We start from the raw sequence: 27,714 nt of genomic DNA, 5'->3' as shown, positions 1-27,714 counted from the left end.
GAGGGAACTGTCTGAACACCCGACCATTGGCCCCACCTTGCGGGTGGGGAGGCGACTGTGCCACGGGGGCACACTGGCTGCCCTGCCATCCCTCCTTCTCCCGGTGGTTGACAGCCCTGACTTTCCACCGGGGGTGGACCAACAGGGATTTCAATCCCTAAGGGATGCGGGACACGGTCAAGCCCGCCACTTTGTGCGGGACGGGTCCTGGATCACTAGGTCTCGCCTCCATTCTGATGCCACCTTCTCTGAGCTGACCTTCTGGCAGCAGGTCCAACTTTCAAATTTTTTGCAGTCTTTGCCGGCGGCGCCCCTGTTCACCAGACGTCTCACCTACTTTGAAGAACTCTGCTCTGTTCCGTCTCCTTTACGACACACTATCTCCCTCCTGTACAGGACTCTGGTCACCCCGGAGGCGCCATTTTGACCTCCCTATATAGGGCGTTGGGAGCGGGATCTTGGTCTGTCCTTCACCGATCCACAGGTTGAACGCCTACTGTTTTTCGCATACAAAACTTCGATCTGCTCTCGTTATCAGGAGGTAGGTTACAAATGTCTGACTAGATGGCACTATACCCCGGAGTCGGATGTTCCAGACCAGTGTTGACACGTGCTGGAGGTGTGGGAAGGAGCAGGGGACGTACCTCCACATTTTTTGGTCATGTGAATGGGTGCAGCCATTCTGGGCCTCGGTACGCCTCATTGCCCAAAAATTCACGGACCACTCTTTGACGCTGGACCCTGCGCTTTTCCTGCTCCACCATCACGAGTTTCCGAGGGCGTCTTATCGGAATTCCATCTTGCCGTTATTGTTCACGGCAGCGAAGAGTTGCATACCCCCCCTTTGGAAGCAGACCCAGCCCCCGACCGTGGCCATGTGGCTGAATAAAGTCAAATGCATTAATAAAATGGAAGATCTGATGGCGACGGAGAGGGGAACCAGAGAGAAATTTACGAAACGCTGGTTCTACTGGCACGAATTTGCACTTTCTACGGAATACCGTGATCTGCTGCTTTAAGGCTCTCATATTGTGGGTGCTACTGGGCCGCGCGGTCCATCACCACCCCCCCCCCCCTACCCCTCTCCCTTACCCCTCTCTTTTCCTCTCCTTATCCCTCTTCTTGCTGTCCCTCCTATATTTTTTTTTTTTCTTTTCTCTTTTTCTCTTTCTGGTTTACTCTTGCAGGCATATTTCTCTAGTTATCTGTTGAATCCACATCTTGCTCCCGGTCGGACGTACTGATGTCAATCCCCCCCAGCCCCCTGGGGAGCGATTTGGAGTCCGTTGGGGGGCGACCCCCCGCGCGCCTGATACCGGCCATGTGTTGGATGCCGGTGGTGTCGGGGGTTTGCCCCACTGTGGCCCTTAGGCTCCTGGTTATACACTTGGTACCATATTTCTTTATGTGCTGGGTTTCGGGGGGTCGAAATGCTCGTATTTCAGTGTTGAGGGTTATGCGCCCCCAAGTTCCACTGTGATGTTATCCTGTTATTACATGCTGTCTGTGTTGCCCGAGAGCTATGTTTCCTGCTATTGTACTGTTGATGCTCACTGTCTTTATCTGGTGACTTGTAATATGCCTTATTTCTGTTTAAATAAACGAATTTACAAAAAAAAAAAAGATGACAGTTAGGGAGAGAAAATGAGATATTGTTATCTGATATTTCCGATGCAAAGATTTCTAACTGAAGCCAAATGAAAGAGATTTTCTCACAATTCCAAAAAATATGGGTAAATGAGCCTTGAGAGGAACATCCTCTAAAACAGGCAGATAAAGTGGATGGGAAAATGGCGTGCAGTCTCAGAGGTGTAAGGTACAATCTAGTGCTAATGGAGCTTTTGTCCATGCAGGACAGGAGGGGCGGCTGCCCTGGGCGCATTGGGTTATTGCAGGGATGGGGGGTGCCCTGACCCTAAGGCTGCATTCACATGTCAGCTTATAATCGCGGGCAGAACCGCCGCGGTTCCGCCCGCGATTCGGAGATTTATTGCAAATCGCGGGACGCCTAGCATTGCCCGTTGATTTGCAATAGCCCCCCAAACGCCGAGCGATGTTGCCGCGATTTACGCCCGCCGAATCGCGGCAACATCGTGCAAACAAAATCGCGGGACGCAATACGCTCCAAAGAAGCTCTTGTACTTTTTTGGAGCGTATTGCGTCCCGCGATTTTGTTTGCGCGATGTTGCCGCGATTCGGCGGGCGTAAATCGCGGCAACATCGCTCGGAGTTTGGGGGGCTATTGCAAATCAATGGGCAACGCTAGGCGTCCCGCGATTTGCAATAAATCTCCGAATCGCGGTCGGAACCGCGGCGGTTCTGCCCGTGATTATAAGCTGACATGTGAATGCAGCCTAAGGTAAGGAGGGGGCACAGTTTGGCATATTTGCCTTGGGCGCTTGATGACCTTGTCCCAGCACTGATACTAGCAGTGATTCTTATAGCAGTCCCCTTTTATTTTGAGGAAAAAAGGTTGCTGTAAATGCTGAAGCACCATGGCAGCATAATCCAACCAAGCCACTATAATCTTCCTCCAAAAATAGGCAACTGGAGGCATCAACCAAGTCTAAAACATGCCTGTGTACAGAATAATCATTATTCCATCTTGCTGAAATCATTCTAACTGCGTAGAGATCATCTCATGGCTATCAATACCTTCAGGTTTACAATATTCCTTAATTGTTAATCTTTTTTCTATTCAGGTTTACTGTTCCTGAGTTGCAGACTGGGAAAGACTACGAGTTCTGTGTAAGAGCAGTAAATGAAGTCGGACTGAGTGAACGGTCACCTGTATCAAACCCTCTGAATATAAATGAGGCCATTTGTGAGTATAGCTCCCAACTGTCCCTGATTTGGAACAAAGTCCCTCTGTCCCTCTTTCTGACTTATTTGTCCCTCATTTTGGACTGATCTGTAACGTTGTATATAAAATGCACTTTTTATCCTTCAAAAAGTGTTTCCCAGTGCTAAACATTTCCTTAAATTTCTAAACTGCTTCATTTTTAAATTTCAAAAGCTAGTGGTTAAAAAAAAAGAAAAAAACAAGCACTTGTGGGTTTAACTAATGAATTTTTTTTTGTATAATTCTTCTTTAAGGGGGCGTGTCCTGTGCCTACATACTTCTGCTAATAGGTGTCCCTCGTTCCCATCTCAAAAAGTTGGGAGGTATGTTTAGTTCCGGTTCACACTGTAGCGATGACAGACATCGCATGTGATTCGGAGCGCACTGCTCTGAAAATCACATGCGATGTCTGTGCGATGTGAATTCAGCCATACAGATTGTATAGCTGAATTCACATCAGATTTGAACAGAACACACACAGGACCCTTTTTTGGGTCCGCACCAGACTCAGATCGCATGGTGGTTCTCACCTATGCGATAAGATTCATGTCCGAACTGACAGTCCGCACTTTGATATGCGAACTGATCTGGGGGTGTCATTAACTTTGTATTGACATCCCCAGCAATTCACATATGGCAGTATGAACTGCCTGCAATTTGAATGCGATGCGAGAACCCGCAGTGGATTCGCAGGATCCCACATCGCATATGTGTGAACCGGCAATTAAAGTGGTTCTAAAGCCTCAAGGTTTTTCACCTTAAAGCGGAGTTCCGGCCTCAAATACCTTTTTTAACCACTTGCCTTCTGTGCACTTAAACACCCTTCCCATCCAGGCCAATTTTCAGCTTTCAGCGCTGTCACACTTTGAATGACAATTGCGCGGTCGTGCTACACTGTACCCATATGAAATTTTTATCATTTTTTTCACACAAATAGAGCTTTCTTTTGGTGGTATGTAATCATCTCTGGGTTTTTTATTTTTTACAAAAAAAAAGAATAAAGACAAAAAATTTTGAAAAAAAAAAAAAGTTTTTCTTATTTTCTGCGAGTAAATTTTGAAAATAAATTTTTCTCCTTCACTGATGTGCGCTGATGAGGCGGCACTGATGGGCACTGATAGGCTGCACTGATGGGCACTGATGAGGTGGCACTTATGGGCACTGATGAGGTGGCACTTATGGGCACTGATGAGGAGGTACTAATATGCCGCACTGATGAGCACTGAGAGGCGGCACTGAGAGGCAGCACTGAGAGGCGGCACTGATGAGCACTGATAGGCGGCACTGCTGGGCACTGAGAGGCGGCACTGCTGGGCACTGAGAGGTGGCACTGCTGGGCACTGACAGGTGGCACTGCTGGGCACTGAGAGGCGGCACTGATGGGCACTGATAGGCGGCACTGATGGGCACTGGCGGATGGCACTGGACACTGACGGGTGGCACTGATGAGCGGCACTGATGGGCAGCACCATCAGTGCCCACACTCAGTGCCCATAGTGCTGCCAGTCAGTGCTCATCAGTGCCTAGATGAGCAGGCACTGATGGGCACTGACTAGCAGCACTATGGGCACTGATTGTGGGCATTGATGGGGGGCACTGATGGCGGGCACTGTGGGCACTGATGGGGGGGCACTGTGTGTGTGTTTTTTACCTTGTGTAATCAGGGCACTGGTGATCAGAGCCCTGATTACATTGCTGTGTCCCCAGCGGCTGTCGGCTCCCCCTCCTTCCTCACACTGCAGGCTCCGTGTGAGGAAGGAGCGCCGGCGATGAGAGATGATCTCATATGTTTACATATGAGATCATCGCTCATTGGACGGCCAGATCACGTGGTGAATGGCCGCTGTGATTGGCCATTCACCACGATCTGTGATCGGCCGTGTCCAAGGGACACGGCCGACACAGATTTTCCCCGCAGCGCGCTCGCGGGAGCGCGCTGGGGGCGTGTCACTGGGAGGCCGTTTAAAAACGGCCTCCCGAAAATTCGAGTCCGCGCTGCAGCCGTATATAGGCTGTAGCGCGGACGGGGGGAGGTTAACTAAAAATACCCCTATAATACTAATCCATCGCCCTTTACAGAACCGCTATTCTCATACTTACAAGGTGTACAGTATTGGATTTTAGAAATGCTGTCTGGGCGTGACCATCTTGGATGTGGGCATCTGAAGCCGCAGTGTAATCTGCTGTGTCCTTCTTCCTGATTCCAGGGAGTGTTGTGGGAGTTCTTCCTGATTCTAGGGAGTGTTCTGGGAGTTCTTCCTGATTCCAGCCTCCTGGGAGTGATGACAAACAGCTCCCAGGATGCAATGCAAAGGCGGAAGTGATGTTGGTGGCCGTGGCCACAGAAGGGGGAGAAGGAGGAAGTATAATCAAAAATGCCCTGAAAATAAGGTAAGGGATCCCCAAAAAAAAATTGAAAATGCCCAATTGTTGAACAGCATAGCGAGCACTCCAGGAATCACTAAAGTTGCAAAATAGGCCGGAACTCCACTTTAATGCATTCTAAACAAGCAGAAAATTGGGGGAGCAAACCCTGAACATGTATATCTAAAGCCAGTGCAGCTATGGACCAAGCAACATGTATATTAAAAAAGAATAGCGCACACATGCAAAAGAAATGACTATCAAATATGGAGACAATCCATAAATAAAAATGGGGATTTAGTCCCACCATATGGCCATATCGTGCTCAAGCCCACCACTGCGTCAAAGTACCCCATTATCAGTGGGTCCTACACTATCCATAAAAAAGGGGTGAATCCAGCCTCTCCAACCCTTGGAGACAACACTCCTTTCTGGGAAAGATGTGCTAATGCACTACAGGGGACTCCTCCTATATCTACTTGATAGTGGACACCAATAGAGTACAGGTGTGTGTGGGAGAGATGGGATGCTCAACCTCAGAAGTCTGGTCAGACCGAAAACATAATAAACAAGCAAAAAATTGGGGGAGCAAACCATGAACATGTATATCTAAAGCCGGTGCAGCTATGGACCAAGCAACATGTATATTAAAAAAGAATAGCGCACACATGCAAAAGAAATGACTATCAAATATGGAGACAATCCATAAATAAAAATGGGGATTTAGTTTGTTTAATGCATTCTATGCAATTAAAAAAGCGGTGTTCTGGCCTCCCCCTCCAAAATTTTAAAGTCAGCAGCTACACATACTGTAGCTCCTGACTTTTAATATTAGGGCACTTACCTGTCCTGGAATCCAGCGATGTCGGCACCGCAGCCAATGTTTCCATCGGCTGTCGGATGCTACCGCCACCATTGCCAGTAAGGGAACCCTTCACAGCTGGGTCCCTACTGTGCATGCGCAAAGCGTGCTGCGCTCAGTTACTGGCCAGAAAGCAGGGGAAGGAGGAGGGGTGCAGGACTGCTGATGTTGATCGCCGTGGTGGGGTCCAACGGAAGTGCGGACAAGGTACCTGTCAAAAACAGGTACCCAGTCTCCCCCCCCCCCCCCTCGAAAAGTTCCAAATGTGGCACCAGAGGCAGGGAGAAGACAGATAAAAATTCCACTTTCGAGTGGAACTCCACTTTAAGGTGAAAAACCTTCTGTGCTGCAGTTCCCCCCAGACCCACCCTTTTTCTTCCCTGAGCCCGATCTGGTCCAGCGATATGTATGAGCTTGGTTCCCGCTGCTGTCAATCAAACCCTGTGACACGGGTTGCAGGGCCAAGTCCCACTGTCTGTGTCAATGCATGCATCAGCAGGACTTGGGAGCGAGCCCGCACGTGTGCCCCCAGGGAAAGCGGCTTTCCATGGGGGCACCCGATAAAGAGGAGGAGCCTGGAGCGCCAGCGGGGGATCAATCGAAGAAAAAGAGGATCGGGGCTGCTCTGTGCAAAATGACTGCACAGAGCAGGTAGGTATGGCATGTTTGTTCTTTTTATAAGAACATAATCAACTTTAATATAGTATTAAGCAGAAGCCTTCTGTTGATTCAGGTATGATTAGCTATGGGTTAACCTATAAAATGTATTTCCATTTGTTATTAACGGAATCATGCATATTATACAGATTAGCTTAGTAATATTAGTATTTTTGTGTTAAGCATTCCATGGAGCTCTCCAGTAAATAACACCAAGCGTGGATCTGCCAATAGTATATGATATACCATGCATTGTTAGGGGGATTTTAGAGGAAAGTAAAGTTTTATCAAGGAAGTAAAAAAACGAATCAGGAGGGATATCCATATTTACTTGTTTTCTGCTTTTTAATGATTTTTTAAATTACTTGATTGCAATTAAATAGACTCATGAGTGGATGATAAAGTCAGTAAAACAATACACAGGAAGCTATACTTAGCCCTTAAATCTTTATTACACCATGTACATGTCATAAATATTAGATCCTTTAGTGCCATAAAAATACTTTTAGTGAAAACATGCCATAAGGAAGACATGCCGGCTGTCATGGATACCTGCCTGCCATGCTAATTCATTTGCTTCAGTGACCTGAACAAGTATGTGGATAAGGACTTCTGAATTTCCTGATGCATACTTGTTCAGTGTCAGTGACTCATGTCAGGTTTACTTTAACAACAAAGGGAGGAGGAGGCGAAGGGGTTAATGTACAGGTCACATACTGTAGGAGATGAAGGGGTTGATGTGCAGTATAAAGGAATAATAATGAAGTGATAATATACAAGTCCCATAGAGAGGCAGGATGAAGATGAGATGTGCAAGAGAGGAGGGGGTGAAAGGGTTAAAAAAAAAATATTTGTTAAGACTCCTCACCATTGAATCTGCGCTGATCCTTCATTCATGCAAGCTTCATTTATTAATTACTACTTCCTCTCCTTCTTCCATTGTGATAGGAAGTTTACAATTGTGAATGCTGTGATTGGCCGCTTGTGTTAGCTCTGTACACTGAGCCTATAATCTGAGCTGTCCGATGGCGGCTCAGAGCACAGACATTATCGGGCACACCAGCTGCCTGAGCACATTACAAATGAACGTCCACCACCTTCTTAGACATGCAATAGTAGTGAAGTAGTTAACAAATTATTTTATGTTTAAATATAAAAGCAGAATGTATTGACCTTGGTGGCATATACAGTAGTATATTCTGTTTAAAATGCCGCTTTATGAAAAGCCATGCCGCCTTGGACCCAGTATGTCCAGACGGTATGGTCACCTGCTGAGTTTGCACCATCCACAGGCAGCTATACTCTTCAATTAGATACAGAAGCTGAATCCAATTCAACTTTACTCTAGCTAATTGCAGTACAGAGGATGTTTTTTTCAGTAAAGTGGAATAAGATAGTAACTTTCCTAAGCCCTGTCTCTGCAAAGTACTAACACTGACTGATGGAACATGGAAGAAACAGGGTAGGCCTAGCTAGCACTGAGCTAACTAGCACTAAACAGGAGGGAGGAAAGAGGGAGAAATCAAATCACATAGTAAACAAGCCCAAAACTGCTACTAGATGTCAGCATACTACAATAACCTGTTGCAGTTAAATACAACACAAAAATTACATATGAGTAGGACAGTACAAAGTACCGTATATTAAAATAGGACGGTACCCTTCCATTAAAAAATATTTGCTGCAGCGCCTAACTATAAGTTTATATGCGCTTACAGTTTTTTGTTCGCCCCCTTACAAAGTCCCACTAATACCCGTTGATCCTGCCAGTGACTTCAACCTAATGTAACTTCCTGTGATGGTGTTTTGGATTTTCTTCTTTAATGACTAGGATCCCTCACCATTTAAACAATGAATAGGACATCACGCCCTACTACGAGTAGTTCTTCATTTGTACCCCCTTCATAAGATTAGAGGTCCACAAGTTGTACCAGTTTTTCTCCTGCGTTGTATGTTCTTGAGATTGTGTATGTGGGGGTATTTAGCAACCATTTGTGTCTATTAGGGTCTAGGTCAGTAAATTCTCCCCTATATTTAATAGCAATCTGGATTGTTCTTTGATTTTGATAATTTATTTATATACACTCACAAGTCGATTGAGCAATGCCGTTTTGGTTGTTACAATATATAGGGGTGTCAAGAAGTATTTTTTTTAGCAATGACTTTGTTGATTTTATTCATATTTGTGAAGGATAGATATTTTGTTGTTTTTCTTCTATCCAAATCTATATGACTTATAGGATTTATATTTATTGTAGTACCCTCCTAGGTAGGTGCTAGTGAGAAAGTATAGTTTTGAGCTCTCTGTCTGCTTACCAGAGGGGCTGCAGGTAAATCTATATTGTTCTCTGCCTACCAGAGAGTAGGTTCAGTTAGTGGGATCTGCTCATTGTGCTCAGTATGCAATTTATTCAGTCTAGAGAGTATTTTGCACTGGTACAATAAGGAGGCATGTTGGACAGCGGAAGGAAACCTGACGAATGGGTGCATTGGCTTTTGATACAGTCCTGATGATTGGCAGAGGGCAGGTCGCCTCAGAGCATGCTGGGATACTGTATAAAAGCCAGGAGCAGATGTGGGGAGGGGGCTGGCTGCCTCCTCCTCTGTAGAGGTGCCATGCGGTCGCAGGAGGTCCTCCTGAGGGCCAGGGGAGCGGCTGAGAGGAGCTGAACCCAGAGGTCCAGGAAAGCTGACTGAGAGGGGAGACACTAGAGGTCCTGTTTCTGCAGTATCGTGAGTACAAGAACTTGTGTCAAGGGGCCTGACCTGAGGGGGGCCACCCCTGCTCCTAGGACAGTCAGTGGACAGGTCTCAGCTGAAAAGGGATGCTAGGGAGAGTATCCTGAAGATAAGATAAGGTTCACCAAGTCAGCTTGTTAGAGAGCAAGAGACTTAACCCCATTCACACTTGTGGCAGTGTGGATTAACAGCTTGGCTGTTTCTGATCATGAAAGAAGTTCTAAAGATAGAAGTCCTCATCTATGTGAATAGTTCAGTTGGAGTATCCCACTATTCCGTTCTACTATCCCAATTACCAATAAAAAACAAAAAACCAACACCCCTAGACTGTTAATTTCTGGGAAGAGCCAACAGGAGCAAGGAAGGATACAGCCAGGATCTGTATCTGCTTATAACCGTGTGTTGGTAACCAGGGGAGTATCCAGCAGTCCCCGCGGGGGCAGTGCTATATTATAATTATTCTTTTATAATTATTCTCACTTCTTTCACACACATTTGTTAATCCATTTTTTAGTATCGAACTGCATAAACCTTATGTAATTTGAGATATCATCTTTTTGGCACTTTACCTGGGCAATAGAGCTTTTAATTTTCTCTTATTTTCTCTGCACATTGATTGATAATATGTGTGGCACTTCCTTGATAGAGGCTGGTCACACTGTATATTGGTCAATATTTGTGCCTATATACCTAGTATCCGGTCACCCCTTTGTCACTTATATAAAAGTATTTTAAGTTTTTATATAATACATTATACTCTATTTCAGTTTATGCATATTATTACATGTACATTTTCTCTCTAAGTCCCCATGCACAAAGGACGTTTTTGCAGCTGCTGTTAGGAGCGTCAGGCGTTTTTTTTTTGCATTACGCCCCTCCGTGTTATTCTATGGCCTCATGCACACACAGGCTTTTAGGAGCTCCATGTGGCATAGGCGTTTTTAGGCTGCAAAAAAAAAAACAGGACCAGTGCATTCTGGAGCTGCAGCGTGAAGCTGTAAAAACGCCCAACGCTGCTAAACGTGCCTAAACGCGGCTTAACGCTGTATATCAGGCTTTTAGCAGCGTCAAGCGGTTTTTAAAATGTGAAAAATGAAAAATGTGATTGGTCACAAATAGAAGAGGGTTGTGTTTATTTAAAAACGCTGGTTAGCGCCGACACGCCCCAACGCGCCTAAACGCGCTATGAAGCCAATGCAAAACGCTGCTTTTTCCTGGCATCAAAAATAGCTTTGCAGCTCGTTTTTTATGACGCCCTGTGTGCATGGGGCCTTAAGGGTTTGTCAAATACCAGTGTGAGATGCAGGGGCTTTGTTTCCCCGTATCTCGTTTATTTAAAAAATAATTTTTTTCATTTTCGTTTTTCTTCTTTTTTCTTTTTCTTTTTTTATTCTTATTTGTGCTTTTTGACATGTTGAAATTAATTGTTTGTACACACTGTTATTGTTGTTTTTATCATGCAAATCTCTATGTGTCAGTATGGAGACAATCAGGCAACCAATTGAATATAGGTGTGAGCCCTACAGGGTATGTATTTAACCACTTAGGGACCGGAAGGTTTTACCACCTTAATGACCGTATTTTTGCGATATGGCACTGCGCTATTTTATCAGATAATTGCGCGGTCGTGTGACGCTGTACCCAAATAAAATTGATGTCCTTTTTTTCTCACAAATAGACCTTTTTTTTTTGTGGTATTTGATCACCTCTGCGATTTTTATTGTTTGCGCTATAAACAAAAAAATAGCGACAATTCTGAAAAAAAAACTATATTTTATACTTTCTGCTATAAAACATTCCCCAAAACAAATCTATTATTACATATTTTTGGTAAAAAAAAAAAATCCCAATAAGTGTGTATTGATTGGTTCCAGCAAAAGTCATCGCGTCTACAAACTAGGGGAAAGATTTTTATTTATTTCTTTTTTTTACTAGTAATGGCAGCGATCAGCAATTTTTTAGCGGGACTGCGAAATTGCGGTAGACAGATCGGACACCTAACTGACACTTTTGGGGGGACCAGTGACATCACTACAGTAATCAGTGCTAAAAAATGTGCACTGTTACTGTACTGACAGTGATAGGGAAGGGGTTAACACCAGGGGCGATCAAAGGGTTAAATGTGTGCCTTGTTTAGACTGTCATGTAGGAGTACCTGGATTTACTTGTTTAGATTGTCATATAGGAGTACCTGAATTTACTTGTTTAGACAGTCATGTAGGAGTACCTGGATTTACTTGTTTAGACTGTCATGTAGGAGTACCTGGATTTACTTGTTTAGATTGTCATGTAGGAGTACCTGGATTTACTTGTTTAGATTGTCATATAGGAGTACCTGGATTTACTTGTTTAGATTGTCATATAGGAGCATTGAATTGTTCTTTAATATCTTTAAAGTAATCCAGCTTCGTAATGTCAAGTTATAAGAAGTAACTCTAAAAATTATTTTCTTTTTTAGATTGTCCATCTGCTCCTTATGATTTTGATCTCCTAGACTGTGGTAAAGATGAAATGACCATATGTTGGAAGGCTCCTAAATTCACAGCGGGAAGGGAAATTTTGGGATATTTTCTGGATCAGCATGATTCTATGGAGGTGTCATGGCGGGATGTCAGTAGTGAACCAATTCCTTCCAGGGTTTATACGGTATGATATCATAGGCAATTACTATTTTGATCCTTAAAGCGACACGTAACTCTGGTTTTAAAAAAATCTATGCAAATATGTATTCTTAAAGAGGAAGTAAAGCACTGCTTTTTTCTTTTTTTCCGACCTGCAAAATTAAAGGCATCGCATACTAGCACATTATGTGAAACTTACCTGCAAACTTAGCCCTCGTTGTCACCGTTTGAGGCCGCATCTGTCTTCACCTGTCTTCCTTCTGGACCGACTCCAGCTGTGTGACAGGCCAAAGCCGCATGACGTCACTCCTGCGCGTGTGCGTGGGACCCGCCGGTCAAGGCATAGGACTCTGAAGAAACGCCACAGGTGGCCATTCCTTCAAAGCGCAGGCGCCGATGACATCATCAGCTGCATATACAGTAAATGTCTCCTAAACGGTACATGTTTAGTAGATATTTACAGTAGCTATAGGTAAGCCTTATTATAGGCTTACCTATAGGTACAAACAATCATGGAATGTGCCTAGACTGCACACGAATTTTCTCGGCCAACAATCTACTCAGAAGTGATGTCATGTGCTGGTTTACTTTCCGTGTGTTTTTTCTTCTCTGAGCATGCCCAGTCTTGCTCATCAGATTTTTGTCTGCCGAAATCTGTACTGACTGACGGAAAATCAACCGTTGTGTTGACGGCCAACAAAAATTTTATAGCCTGCACACCAGATTTTTTTCAGCCGAAAAGTCGGAGTCGGTTGTCGGAAGCATCATACTAACAAGCCGAAAATCGGCCGATCGGACTTTGGCCGAAAATTCCCGGCCAATAATCGATGCGTGTGTACGAGGCATAAGGGATTTGTAGTGTTGCATAGAACAGATCTAATATGATCAAAACTAATATGCACTGCTCATTCCAAACAAATAGAAGTAGAAGGGTAAAGGAGAGGTTTAGGATATCATGGAGGACTATACAAGGAAGTAGGAAAATACAGAAAAGAAACAACTTCATGAATGTGTATCGATTATTTTTTTTAAATAAGGAGCAGGGGCGTAACTACAGGGGTTGCAGGGGTTGCAATTGCTACCGGGCCCCATGCTCCAGGGGCTTTGGGGCGACCTGGAGCAACCTGCATTGACTTCAATGATATGAAGTCCGTGCATGTCTCTCCGAGGTCACGGTGCGCGCTGTGCACCGCGACTTCACAGGTCGCCCCGGCAAGTCGGGTCGCCTGTATGTGAACCGGCTCTGAGAGCTGCAGTATGCATGATCCCAAAGAGTGGCATATCAGCCACCCTGTTATAAATTAGGGCACTCATTTGCTATGGTTATTGTTAGGCTTTAGAAAAAAATATGTCTATCCGAAAAACCCTTGAAAATAAATAAACAGCTGAATTTGCTCCTATCGTATGTATGTTGTGCTTCTTTCACTTCAAACCCTATTTTTAAAAAAATCAGCCGAGTGATTGGGAGCATTTTTTTTAATTTCTAACAGGTGACAGGCCTTACTGAGGGACATTTTTATGAGTTCCGCGCTCGAGCAATAAATATGGCTGGTGTTGGAAAGATGTCAGAACCAAGCGATCTTTTTAAATGTGAAAAATGGACGATGCCTGAGCCAGGTAATACATTAAAATGTTAACTTTGAAAGATTGTTATAAAATGTATGCTTAATGTCTCTCAAGACGTAAGCAATTTTTAAGCCTCTAACAAGTTTTGACCCTCTGTCAAATTTCTATTGTTATTTGTGTCCCTGCTAGGAAGATTAACCCCTCTATTTGTTCTGATGTCAATTGTAATAAGGCCAGAAAGTGAGTGGAAATCCCCAAGCTGTCACCAGAGCAAGAGTAAGGGAACAGTGTCCAATGAGGGACATAATGCTTTAAGATGGGAATTCCATTGATTTTGGAGAAATTTCCTCTCACTTTTGCTATGATAGCATACATGGACCAGCCATAACTTTATGGCCACCCACCTAATAGTGAGTAGGTCCCCCTTTTACTGACAAAACAGCCCTGACCCATTAAGGCATTGACTCCTCTAGGACTCTAAAGGTATGCTGTGGTATCTGGCACAAAAGCCGTTAGTAGCAGATCCTTTAAGTCCTGTAAGTTGTGAGGTGCGGTCTCCATGGATCAGACTTGTCTTTCCAGCACATCCCACAGATACTGGAATGGCTTGAGATCTGGAGAATTTGGAGGCCAAGTCAACAGCTGGAATGTTCCTCAAACTATTCTTGAACCATTTTTGTAGTGTGACAGGGCACATTGTCCTACTGAAGGAGCCCACTGCCATTATGTTTCCATAAAGGGATTTACTTAGTCAGCAACAATATTTTGATAGGTGGTATACGTTAAGTAACATCCACATGTTTCCCAGCAAAACATCAAAGCATCACATTGCCTCTGCCAGCTTGCCTTCTTCTCATACTAGCTCCTGGTGCTATCCCTTCCCCAGGTAAGTGATGCGCACACTCCCAGCCATACACATTATGTAAAAGAGAATGTGATTCGTCAGACCAGGCCACCTTTCTTTGGTCTGTGGTCCAGTTTTGATGCTCACAAGCCCATTGTAGGCACTTTTGGCTGTGGACACAGGTCATCATAGGCACCCTGACTGGCCTGTGGCTACGTAGTCCCATACACCAGTAGTCCTCAACTCCGGTCCTCAGGGCCCACTAACAGGCCAGATTTTAAGTATTACCTTGGGGGAGATGCAGACTAGAGTACTGCAATCACTGAGCAGCAAATGATATCACCTGGGATGTATTTCAGTTATCTTGCAAACCTGGCCTGTTAGTGGGCCCTGTAGGCCAGGGTTGAGGACCACTGCCATACACAACAAACTGTGATTACCGATTTTATTTGCTGCCTAATATATCCCAAGACATTCAGATGCCATTGTACCAAGATAATCAATGCTATTCACTTAACCTGTGGTCAAAAAGTTATGGATAATCAATATGTAATAATATGTCAAAAAAAGTGAAGAATGTTCTCAATAAATACAGTTTTCCAATATCTAAATAGAGCAATGGAAAATTGATTTTATTTTAAATACTGTATAAAGAGTTCCAAAATATTACATCCAGGGCATGTGAGGACCGCCTCTAATAACGTTTTTTTTTTTACATTCATAGGTCCCCCTTATGATGTCCGATGTAGAGAAGTACGTGATAGCACACTGATGCTCCATTGGGAGCCCCCTGTGTATATTGGGAGCAGCCCAGTCAATGGCTACATAGTAGAAGTATGTGAGGAGGGCACTGAGACATGGAGGAAGATTAATGAGGATCCTACTATGGAATCACATATGAGGGTATTGTATAATAAAACTGCTTATATTTTGCCTTCCCCAATCAACATTTTTATTACAATTTAAAAAAAAAACTTTTTGTTTTCATTACATATCTTATTTTAGACCCGGATTGCTGTGTTTCTGAGTTTCTCTATGCAATGCATAGATCATGGATGCTGGGAGGGGCTGGTAGAGTACAATACATACTGTAGCTTTCCAAGAAGATCACAGCATCCTGACTCAGTACTCCTTCCAAGAGCCCTCAGACCTGATGCAAGCAGTGCTCTAGCTCTTGGGAGAAGTTATACAAGAATGCCTTGATGGGTGAATTTCATAACTGAAAGAACCAAAATCCAATGAATAAAAGGGATGGGCCAGGGACACCCATGCAGGGGAGGAAAGGACTGGGTGATGCTGGCTCCTGTCAGGAAATGGAGCATGCCCAATCTAACTTGCTGCCCTTCTTAATGAACACAGCATGTTCAGTATAGGAGATGGTAAGGGGTTGCAAGGTAACTACAGGGGTTGCAAGGGTTGCAATTGCAACCGGGCCCCATGCTCCAGGGGGCCTGTGCGGCTCCCCTGTACACCGACCTGGACAGGAGGGGCGGCGGGGGCAGCATGTAGAGAAATCACTGTCCTCCTTTTTCCTCCTTTAGCTGCAGGAGGAAAATGGAGGAGATTTGTTCCTCTGTATGCCGCCCCTCCTATCCAATTCACTTTTGTTCTGCTGTCTCTGGCCCCCTGTGCACTCCACTGCCCCCCCCCCACTGTGCTGCCCCCCCCCACTGTGCTCTCTCCCCTCTGCTGCTGGCTGCTGCAGGGGGTGTGTCACAATAGAGAACCAGGAAGGGGTCAGTAAATATGTAATTTACCAGCTCCTTCCTTTTCTGAATGGATAGAGTCAGTGCCGGTTCACACTAGGGCGACCTGTGAGGCGACCTGGTCGCCTCACAGGTCGCCGCAGGTCGCCTCCCATAGGGAAGCTGCAGACCCGTTCTAATAGGAGCGACACAAGTCGCTCTGACCTAGAAAAAGGGTCCGGAGCTTCTTTGGGGCGACCAGGAGGCGACCGCCATAGACTTCAATGTTATGAAGTCCGTGGCGGCCGCTCCGAGGTCGCGGCGCGCTGCTCGCACCGCGACCTCCGAGGTCGCGGTGCGAAGTAGCGTCGCTGTAATGTGAACCGGCGCTCATAGTCAGTGACATTGTAAAAAAATAAACAAATAAAATGATACAAAAAAATAATACAATTAAAATACCAAAAAATAAAAACTACTGACACCAGTGGGTGAACTTCCAGGATCGCAAATGGCATTCCACCACCGTGGGGAGGCCCCAAGATGGCAGGAAGGGGGCCCACTGCAGAACTTGTGAAATGGTCCCGCTGCAGGACCATAATAAAGGGCCCCACAATGAGAGTAAAGGGCCCCAGGATCAGTGGGAAGAGCCCCAGGCTTGAAGGGAAGGGCCCCCGGGCCAGGGGTCTGGGGGGGCCCTTCATGGTTTTTTGCACCGGGGCCTAGTTACGCCTCTGATTATATTGATATACAGAATTTATATAGCGCCAACAGTTCATGCAGTGCTTTACAACTTGAGGGTAGACAGTACAACTACAATACACTTTAATACAGTAGGAATCAGAGGGCCCTGCTCATTAGAGCTTACAATCAAAGAGGGAAGTTCAGCTTTAAAGAATATGTAAACCCAACATTTCATAATTACCATGTAATTGTATGAGGAAGTATCCTGTTCCCTTTGTATTGCTTCCTTTGTGTGAAATTCCTAGTGTTCCTGCCAGTCCCTCTGCTTTCCTATTAAAAAATGACCACACTAGGCATGAGAGCCCAGCGTGGCCAGTTCTTTAGCTGTGCTGGGGACTCAGTGTACTCTCCTCCAATGATCAGACTTGTCCTGCCCAGCCTTTCATTAGGAAGCTCAGTGTATTACTGTTTTTGCTCCTCCAGTTCCTATGTATTTGATAATACAGGGAATGTGATCATTTAAAAAAAAAAGGAAACAAAAAATGTATTTATAATGTTTTTTTTATATATATATATATATAATTAACTACAGAAATGTTTTTGCCTTTCATTTCTATTTTAAACTGAATGGATTGTATTACAAGATGATTGTTTACAATCACTTTAAGTAGCTCTAGCAATATGTATGTCACTGTGAAGTAAGTGCTGAGTTACTATGTGAACTCTTTTTCCTAGGACAATGTACTAATATATTTTAGAATAGTATCTCGAAATGGAGAGTGTCATATTTGAAATAATATACATTTTTGATTTAGATCTCTGAGTTGGAAACAGATAAAAGGTACCAGTTCCGTGTCCTTGCTGTTAACACATCTGGGCCTGGGATTCCATCTCTCCCATCTGATTCTGTGTTGCCTGCCACTAAAGAAGGTTTGAACTTTCATAAATGAATATATATATATTAAAAACACACACACATATTATATATATATATATATATATATAATTTTTTTTTTTTGCTCAAGGTCACTATTGTCTTCTTTTGGAATGTGCATGCTTAAATGTTTCCTTATTATTAGCAAGCGTCGTGTTTGTTTTCAGACCATGCTTGATATGGTTTGTATTGGCTCTATTTCCTAACCCTAATGACAGCATTCCTGTTAAAACAACGCTTTTGTGTTCAAATAACAAAGTAATGTTTATCCACAGGCACAAATGAAATTGAGGTTGGGGTAGACGAGGAAGGATTTATTTACCTTTCATTTGAAAACTCAGAGCCAGTCGACAATCCACAGTTCCTCTGGTCCAAGGACTACAAGGGACCTCCAGACTCAGAAAGAACAGACATTTCTACAGATGGAAATACGTAACTACTGAAATAATTATTTTACCTTCTGGGTCCATGGACTTGACTGTGAAATTTCTTTATACTTTCCATAGAGAGATGTTATTGTTATACTATGAATTAATATTCATTTAAGAATTATGCTCACAGCTATTTCTGCATCTATATCTATTAACTATTCTACCTCTATGTCCATGTTGCTGTATGTTGTCCATCTTGCTTAGTCATTGGATACTTGCTGGATATACACATCTCATACAAGAGGCACATAGACACTCTGTCTGTATGCACATCTATGCATACCTCAAAACAGGGCTTTTTTCTCAGAGAATAGGTGCAGGAACCCACCCTCGCCAGTCAACTCCCCTCCCCCAACCCTGCCCCTATTCCCGCCCCCAATCCTGCCATTCCTCGGGAAAGAAGTATTGCCAAATAATGGGTGTATTCAAGGCTTACTTTCTCCCCCCTGTCCACAGTTCACCTCCCTCCATCCACAGCCCACCTTCTTTCCCCTTGTTCACAGCTCACCTCCTGGTCCACAGGTCACCTTCTCTATTCTCGTCCACAGCTCACCCTCTCCCCCCCGTCCACGGCTCACCCCCGTCCATCCACAGCCCACCTTCTTTCCCCTTGTTCACAGCTCACCTCCTGGTCCACAGGTCACCTTCTCTATTCTTTTCCACAGCTCACCCTCTCACCCCTGTCCACGGCTCACCCCCCTCCATCCACAGCCCACCTTCTTTCCCCTTGTTCACAGCTCACCTCCTGGTCCACAGGTCACCTTCTCTATTCTCGTCCACAGCTCACCCTCTCCCCCCTGTCCACGGCTCACCCCCCTCCATCCACAGCCCACCTTCTTTCCCCTTGTTCACAGCTCACCTCCTGGTCCACAGGTCACCTTCTCTACTCTCATCCACAGCTCACCCTCTCCCCCTGTCCACAGCTCACCTCCCCATCCACAGGTCACCTTCTTTACTCTTGTCCACAGCTCACCATCCCCCCCCCCCCATGTTCACAGCTCACCTCCCTGTCCACATGTCACCATCTCTACTTTCCTCCACAGCTCACCCTCTCCGCCCTGGTCACCTTTTCAACTCTCATTGCCAGCTCACCCTCTCCCCCTTATCCACAGCTCACCTCCCCATCCACAGGTCACCTTCAGTACTCTCCTCCACAGCTCACTCCGGAAAGGTCTTACCCCTCTAATGACCAGGCCATTTTTTGCTTGACCAAAAGTATCGGTACTCGTACTCGCCGGTAAAAAAAAAACAGTATCAGTGCAACCCTAATAGTTATTATTTTATATAGTGCAGCGCAACACTCCCAAAAAAACCTAATTACATATAGTCCATTCAAGTATAAACAAATGTATCAAACAGTCCAGCCAGTGGTGTATTTTGGTTTTATGCTACCCTAGGCAAGACTAAAATTGGGCTCCCTCCCTCCTCCTCCTATGTAAATTTGCCCCACTCCTTTTTTAATGAATGTGATCCAAAATTGAAGACTACAAGTCCCAGCATGAACCCCTGAGATCTCACGAGAGGGGGGTGAGAGGGGATGAGAGAGAGGGTGAGGGAGGGAGGGAGGGAGAGGGGGGGATGAAAGAGAGGGGGGGTGAGAGAGAGAGAAGGGGGGATGAGAGAGAGAAGGGGGAATGAGAGAGAGAGAGGGGAAGAGAGAGAGGGGGATGAGAGAGAGCTGGGAGAGAGAGGGGGGTGAGAGAGTGGGGGGATTAAAGAGAGGGCGGGATGAGAGAGGGGGATGAGAGAGAGAGCGAGAGAGAGGGGGAATGAGAGAGAGAGGGATGAGAGAGGGGTGATGAGAGAGAGAGAGAGAGAGAGAGGGGGATGAGAGAGAGAGAGGGGGATGAGAGAGAGAGAGGGGGTGAGAGAGAGAGGGAGTGAGAGAGAGAGAGAGAGGGGGGGTGAGTGAGAGAGGGGGGTGAGAGATGCGGCTCTAGCAACCAGTGGCCAATCGAGTCTCAGGTGGGGGGGGGGGGCAGCTCTAGGCCTGGGCCTTGTTGGCCTAGGCCAAAATACAGCACTGAGTCCAAAACCTAAAGCTTCTTGTGTGAATAAAGAATCAAACTTCTTGTGTAAATAACAAATCAAACTTCTTGTGACAAGTAGTCCACCACCAGATGAAATGCCTGCTCACCTCCCACAGTATGAATAAACGCGCATCAATATCATTCCGACTGATACTATTAAATCCCGGCAAACATCTAACTTCATTCCCGGATTCCAGGAATCAGCTCTTTCTCCTGACTCTTCCTCCTCTCATGAGTTCCTCCACATGTTATAAGGGACAAAAATGCAACACCATAGTGCTCTCTATATAAAAAACAGATTTATTGTCCCCCACAGTTAAAAACACTCAGAGTAACTAGGCAACATGAGCTTGTATAATCACTTGTCAGTCAACTCACCACTGCGAACCCGACCGCGGCGGTGGTGTGACTTCCCAGGTTCGGCTTCACTTTCCTATAGGCCTGTGACGTCACACCACCGATGCGGTCGGGTTGTTGTGGCGAGCTGGCTGACAAGAGATAATACAGGCGCATGTTGTTTTAGTTCCTCTAAGTGTTTTTTATTGTGGGGGACAATAAATCTGTTTTTATATGGAGAATGGGAGTGAAGTGAGGAGATGTTTGTCGGGATTTAATAGTATCAGTTGGATGATATTGATGGGCATTTAATCATTCTGTGGGAGGCGAGCAGGCATTTCATCTGGTGGTGGATTACTTGTCACAAGAAGTTTGATTCTTTATTCACACAAGAAGCACTGGGTACTGGACTGTTTGATACATACTTGAATGGACTACATGCAATTCGATTTTTTTTTGGGAGTTTTGCGCTGCACTATACAAGATAATTATTAACAAGCTATGGTGAGGTGAAAACACCTGAAAGTGTTACAGCTTGCCACATAGGACACTTAGAGTATTTTATTCAATTATATAATAATAATTTTTTGTTGATTGTTTTATATTACATGATGTTTATAGGAGTGTTGTAGTTTAGTAGCGCCAATTGTACCAATGCACTAATTTTTAACCCTAATAGTTGTAATTGACAATTCAATATTAGTTTACTTGAAAAAATCTCCTTTCATGTTGTGAGTGCTGCCTGTCTGCTGATCATCTCTTTTCACAACTTCCTGGATTCCCTGCATGCTTTGCAGCTTCTTTTCTGCTGTTTACTTTCGATTCCTGTACTGACTCCGCCTCCTGAAACTCCTCCTCTCAGTACCTCTGTAGTTCAGAAGGCCGGTGTTCTGCCGAAAACTCAAACTTGCAGAGAACTCCAAATACGTTTCTTCCTGTGACTGTACAGCAGGAATAATTGGAGATTTCGACCACTTGGTGTTTTCACAGAACACCGGCAGTCTTTACACTCCGGTACACGCTATAATGGTGGACATTGTTAGTCCTCCAACTAGTTGTTCCTGCCTTGGAGGCGGCCATGTTGTTGGTTACTAGCAGGCAGACTAAAAATGTCCACATATTATAGCATGTACCGGAGTGTAAAGGCTGCCGGTGTTCTGTGAAAACACCAGGTGGTTGAAATCTCCAATTATTCCTGCTGTACAGTCACAGGAAGTAACGTGATTGAGTTCTCAGCAAGTTGGAGTTTTCGGCAAAAACACAGGCTCTGTGAAATGTGTGACACAGCAGTGCCTAGGCACAGGGGATGTTGAATAGGTGTTACAGAATTCAAGAAAGTGTGTTGGAATCTTCACATAGTAAGTTTACCACCTTCAAGATTGTTTAGAATAATAGAATTAGGCTAGAAAGAATTGATTTACAATGTAGAAAAGAATATGATTTTAGATTTGGACCATAGCTATGCTTTATTGATGTAAGCACTATAATGTTTTATTCTTCAATTATAAGAGCAAACAAACAATAAAAACATATATCCTTTTGCTGTTTATTGTTATAGGTCCAAACTTATTCTGACAAATCCTTCTGAGGAAGACATAGGCACCTATGCTGTTGAAGTGCCAAATACAGATGGAGTATCTGCTAGTCACATGCTAACAAAGGAAGGTATGAAAAATCCTCTTATGGAGGAACAGTCCATCTTTTGGAACCAGATCTTAATCGTCAGCTTTCTTCTCTAATTGTACCTTTCTATTTAGTCTGAAATATATAATATTATATGTACTATTTAAGTATTAAAGTATATCTACAGTCAGTGCTTTTTCTGCTGGAACATACCTGTAGCCAGGCTGTACCAGGGTTGGATCTAGCCTGTCTAACCTGGTGGTGTAGTATAAAAAAAGTCAAGGAGGCATATTGTCAACATACCGTTTGTTCTATCCTCTCCAGCTAGCTTTTCCTGTTCCCGATTAAGAGTGATCACAGAGCCATGGCAGATGAAGCTGGTGTTGCAAGGGTGGTAAAAATAAACTTCTGCTGTTGGCTGGTACTATGCAGGTAGTATAGCACCAATGAATAGCTATAAGGGTAGCCACACAGCTGTGACAAAAGAGGGTGGCCCTCAGGGTAAGGGTGGCAAGAGGTGGGTACCTAGGTCAGACAAAGAAGTAGTATTGGGGCCAGAGTGGGGTCAGTTACTGATGGCCACAGAGCAATGGCAGAAGAGAGTGGTCCTGTGTATGTAAGGGTGGCGAGAGTTGGGTCAAGTACAAGTGGTGTTGTAGGTAAGAGATGCAAACTGATTGATGTGTTGTAGACAAGAGTGGCCAGCTGAGGGTGGTGCTGTGGTTAAGGGTGGTCACAGAGCCAGGGCAGAAGAGACTGGTGTTGTAAGTGGGTGGGGTAAAGGATGTAGGTGGGTAAGTGGACACAGAGCCATAGCGGAAGAGGGTGGTGATCAGGGTAAAGGTGGCCAGCTGGGTGGGTGTGTGGGGGGGGGAAAGGTACTAAGGGCTGTGCCCAGAGTTAGATGACGTATGTATAAAGGAGGTCAAAGAGCCTTGGCAGTTGATGGCATTTCCAGATTTGGGTGGTTTTGGGGGTTGGGTAAGGCTGGAAAAAGATTTAAAACAAACAGGTCTGATCGGGCACTAAAGGCTCAGCACTACAACAATGCACATGCTTTATCACATTTTTATGTGTTGAGATACAATGAGGTACATGCTCCCTATTCCAGACTGCCTCATTCTGTATGCTGTGATGTACTGTACAATTGCCGTTCCTAAGCTGGTCATTCTGGGAAAGGACCTAGTGATTAAGGTGGCAAGGAATGTATGATGATGCTGTGCTATTATGCTCTACCCACAGCAGCACTCCTTTGTGTTCTTGTGCTGGTGCTGGATTTCAGTTAAAGGGGAGAAGTGTGTCATATAGGCTTTTGCTTTACAGTGATGTCACACCACTGCCATGCAGTGCTGGCCATGAATAAGTGTGGATATAGCTGTCATTGTGTGACGTCAACTGTAAATTTTGAGGAACACTGTTGTCTTTGGATGCTGGCTGACAAATGATGGTCTGGGGGCTACTGCTTGGGGTCACTAGCCATAAATAAGGGAAATGAGCATAGCTTTGTCAAAAGGTTTGTGTGCACCTGTTAAAACTCTCACCTGTGATACAGTAATAAGGCATATTTTGTGGGTACAGGTACTGAAAGGATGTGCTATAAGGTTTTTATGTGTTGAGGTGCAGTGCATTATTCAATCAAATCATTCTGACTATCATTGCACATGAAACAAATATGTCCTGAACTCATTTTTTTTAAATATGCGTTCCCTATTGTACACCATTCCAATCTATACAATGTGTTGTACATTCCTTATTCCACACCTCCTTGTTCTGTTAGAATTGCTGTACCCTCCCTATTTCACACCTGCTTTTTCTGTAAGCTGTTCTTTATGTTCCCTATATTATGCCACTTCATTCTGCACACTCTCTTATACATTCTCTATTCCACAAAGCCTCATTTTATAGAAAGGGTATAGAAAAGAATCACCCCCATTTAAAAAAAAATCAAATTTTGTTGTTTTGCAGCCTGAAATAAAGACAGACACAGTTTTTGTTTTATCAAGCTGTATTTACTCGGAGCAACTTATAACATCCAAGTAAAAGATATAACACCAACATGTAAGAAAAAAATTCAAAAACAGAATCACTGAGTTGGAAAAAGGCTCACCCCCCTTGTGTCAGTATTTTGTTGAACCGCATTTTGCTTTAATTACAGCCTTTAGTCTGTTGGGATATGTCTCTACTAACTTTGCAGATGTGGACTTTGCAATATTTGCCCACTCTTCTTTGCATAACGGCTCAAGTTCAGTTAAATTTGATGGTGATCGTTTGTGGAATGCAGTCTTTAACCACTTGAGGACCACCCTATGCAGATATACTGCGGCAGGGAGGCTCTCCTGTGCAAACCGACGTACCTGTTGCTTTGGGTCTGAGGTGCACGCTCACGCTGCGGATGACCAGCTCCCGCTGTGATTGGACACAGCAGGAGACAATCAGCGGCTCCCGCTGATTGTTTAGAGGAGAGGCAGAACTATGTAAACAAGGCAGACCGCTGTTCTGTCACAGAGGAAGAAACAGAAGCAGAAACACAGATCTCTATCTTCCTCCAGTTAGTGTCAGATTTGTCTGCCGCAATGTCACAATCCCGTTAAAAATCGCTGATCGCCGTCATTACTAGTAAAAAAAATAAAAATGACATAAATCTAATTGTGTACGCTATAACTTTTGCACAAATCAATCAAGATACATGTAGCACCCTACAGGTAGGTGCTAGGTAAAGGTATAGTGGGCCTTGTCTGCCTAACAGCAGGGCTGTGATTTATTTAGTCAGGGTGTCATGGTTTCCAGATGTGCCTACTGAAGGGGGAGTCTCCCCACTGCCTCCTGTGAGAGGTTTCTCATAGGGCGGTGGAGGAAACCCAATCAGGGGACACATCCAGGCTTGTAACTACCCCAGAAGGCAGATTGTGCTGCAAGGGATTCTGGGAGTAGGTATAAGTTTGGGGGTGGCACATAACACGTTGTCTTTGGTGGGAGCAGAGTCTCAGGATGGAGAGTGTGGCTGTCTCTCCTCCTGTCTAAGGAAAGAGGATGTCTTGTCTCTGGGTGTCGCCTGAGAATTTAGAGAGTGCTGAGTTGAGCTGAGGGGATCCAGGGTGCCGAGAACCTGCGGAGACAGAGAGGGGTTCAGTCCAAGGAAAGCCTACATAGGTCATGAGTACTGAGGATTGCCCCTGGGGGTCTGCCAGAGTCAGAGAGGACCACTCCGGAAGAGGTTTTGGGATCCAGTGTCAGCTAGCGGGAAAGGGGGTATCTAGGCTGAGGACCCTGAAGTTACAGAGGGGGGTACATAGACAGTGAACCCCAAAGGATTCAAGTTAAAGGGGGTGCCTACTATGGGGCCCTGAATTGTACAGAGAGTGTGCCTGTTGGGATTTACAGTTCTACATCATACTACCTCAAGCCAGAGCAAGGCGGGAGGGAAGTATTCAGTGACTTGTTGCAGTGTAACAGTGTCAGTGATTCTACAGTTTCACAGTCCTGGATCTTTTGGACTTTAAGTCAAGGATTCAGCACTTCTATTAAGCTACAGAGTATTCTCAGAGTTAGTGAGCGTTGGCTGGCGCCGGCTGGCGTCAAGGTAGAGCCAACAGGCATTTTTCAGGAGCCAAGTCCCAAGTGTACATAGTTGAAGCCTAAAGGAGTATCCCACTCATTCCCTTCTCCCATCCCCTTTATCTACAATAAAACAACAAAACCAAGATGCCGGAGTTGTCCATGCCTCCGTCTCTACATCCAGGGCCGCAGCTCACATGGGCTGGAAAGGTAACCGGTAACAATGGCAGACCCGCATTAGGCCACAGGCCTGGAAAATCTGCTACATTCACTTATTGGGATTTTTTTTTTTTAACAAAAATACGTAGCAGAATACAAATTGGCCTAAATTGATGAAAACATTTGATTTTTTACATTTTTTTTATTGGGTATGTTTTATAGCATAATGTAAAAAATATTGTTTTTTTTTTTTTTTAAAAACTGTCAGTCTTTTTTGTTTATAGTGCAAAAAATGAAGTGGTTAAGTAATTTCACAGATTTTCAATGGGGCTTAAGTCTGGGCTCTGACTAGGCAATGCAAGTTCATTTGCCCTTTTCTCCTTCTACCATTGTGTGGTCATTTTGGTTGTGCTTTGGGTCATTGTCACGTTGGAAGGTAAACCTTGTTCCCGTTGACAACTTTCTGGCAGAGGGAAGCAGATTTTCCTATAATTACAGACTAAAGGCTGCAAATAAAGCAAAAGGTGGTTCAAAAAAATTACACAAGGCGGTGATCCTTTTTCCAACTCAGTGATTCTGTTTTTGATTTTTTTTTCTGACATGCCGGTGTTATCTTTTACTTGGATGTTATAAGTTGTTATATGGCTGGAAAAAGCAAAAACTGTGTCTATCTTCATTTCAGGCTGCAGAGCAACAAAATGTGATTATTTTAAAGGGGGGTGATTCTTTTTCATACCCACTGTATGTATCTGTTCTTCTCTAGAACACCAATGATTAGTAATATGGTGGGGGCACCCACTATACCACCAGGGATTATTAGTGAGAATGTTTTATATTGGGTCTTCTGGTACAATGTGAGCACAGTCTCAGAGTTCCACATGTGCCATATTGGGGCACTATTATATTTTGACGCTGTGATATTATATTCTGGTCATGTTTTGCATTGTGTTGTGGGCACCTCCGAGTATTGCATAATCATGGTTGGTTTCTGATATAATAGAATGTGAACTCTGATGTACTTTTGGAGTTGCAAAGCAATCTGTATACTGTGCAGTGCTTTTAAATATACAGTCAGGTCCATAAATATTGGGACATCGACACAATTCAAATTTTTTTGGCTCTATACACCACCACAATGGATTTGAAATGAAACAAACACACTGCCGACTTTCAGCTTTAATTTGAGGGTATTTACATCCAGTTCAGGTGAACGGTGTAGGAATTACAACAGTTTGTATATGTGCCTCCCACTTTTTAACCACTTCCCGCCCGCCCTATAGCAGAATGACGGCGGGAATGTGGTTGTGTTATCCTGACCGGACGTCATATGACGGCGGCAGGATAACACAGCTCTGGGCGCCCCCCCGGGGGCACGCAGAGCGGCGATCGGTGATGCGAGGTGTCAGTCTGACACCCTGCATCTCCGATCTCGGTAAAGAGACTACTGACGTAGCTCTTTACCATGTGATCAGCCGTGTCCAATCACGGCTGGTCACATCGTAAACAGGAACAGCCGTTGATCGGCTTTCCTTAGTTCGTGCCTGATAGGCACGAGTAAAGGAGCGCCGATCGGCGGCTCCCCTGACAGGGGGGGGGGGGCGGCACTGGTAATCAGATCATTGATTACCAGTGCAGACCCTCGGGGGGGGGGTGCCACTAGATCCACCAGGGATGCCCACTATGACCCCAGGGATGCCCACTATGACCCCAGGGATGCCCACTATGGCCACCAGGGATGGCAATCAGGGCTCAGGGAGCCCCCCATTGCCCTCCCCATCAGTGCTG

General features: G+C 44.7%; 1 protein-coding gene across 2 annotated transcripts in view; it reads left to right on the top strand.

Moving 5' to 3' along the window:
• MYOM3 (myomesin 3) overlaps nt 1-27,714 on the top strand; it is a 92,254-nt gene that overhangs the window by 29,823 nt on the left and 34,717 nt on the right. For both annotated transcript variants that reach the window (XM_082244304.1, XM_082244303.1), the window contains 7 exons: nt 2,703-2,824; nt 11,923-12,110; nt 13,576-13,702; nt 15,220-15,398; nt 17,677-17,791; nt 18,071-18,227; nt 22,151-22,257. In XM_082244304.1, the coding sequence (XP_082100430.1) occupies nt 2,703-2,824; nt 11,923-12,110; nt 13,576-13,702; nt 15,220-15,398; nt 17,677-17,791; nt 18,071-18,227; nt 22,151-22,257 (995 nt within the window). The remainder of the gene's footprint in view (nt 1-2,702; nt 2,825-11,922; nt 12,111-13,575; nt 13,703-15,219; nt 15,399-17,676; nt 17,792-18,070; nt 18,228-22,150; nt 22,258-27,714) is intronic.

This window comes from Pelophylax lessonae (genome assembly GCF_965119305.1).
Source record: "Pelophylax lessonae genome assembly, chromosome: 2".
Lineage (NCBI taxonomy): Eukaryota > Metazoa > Chordata > Amphibia > Anura > Ranidae > Pelophylax > Pelophylax lessonae.
This window is presented reverse-complemented; position numbering and strand designations above follow the sequence as displayed.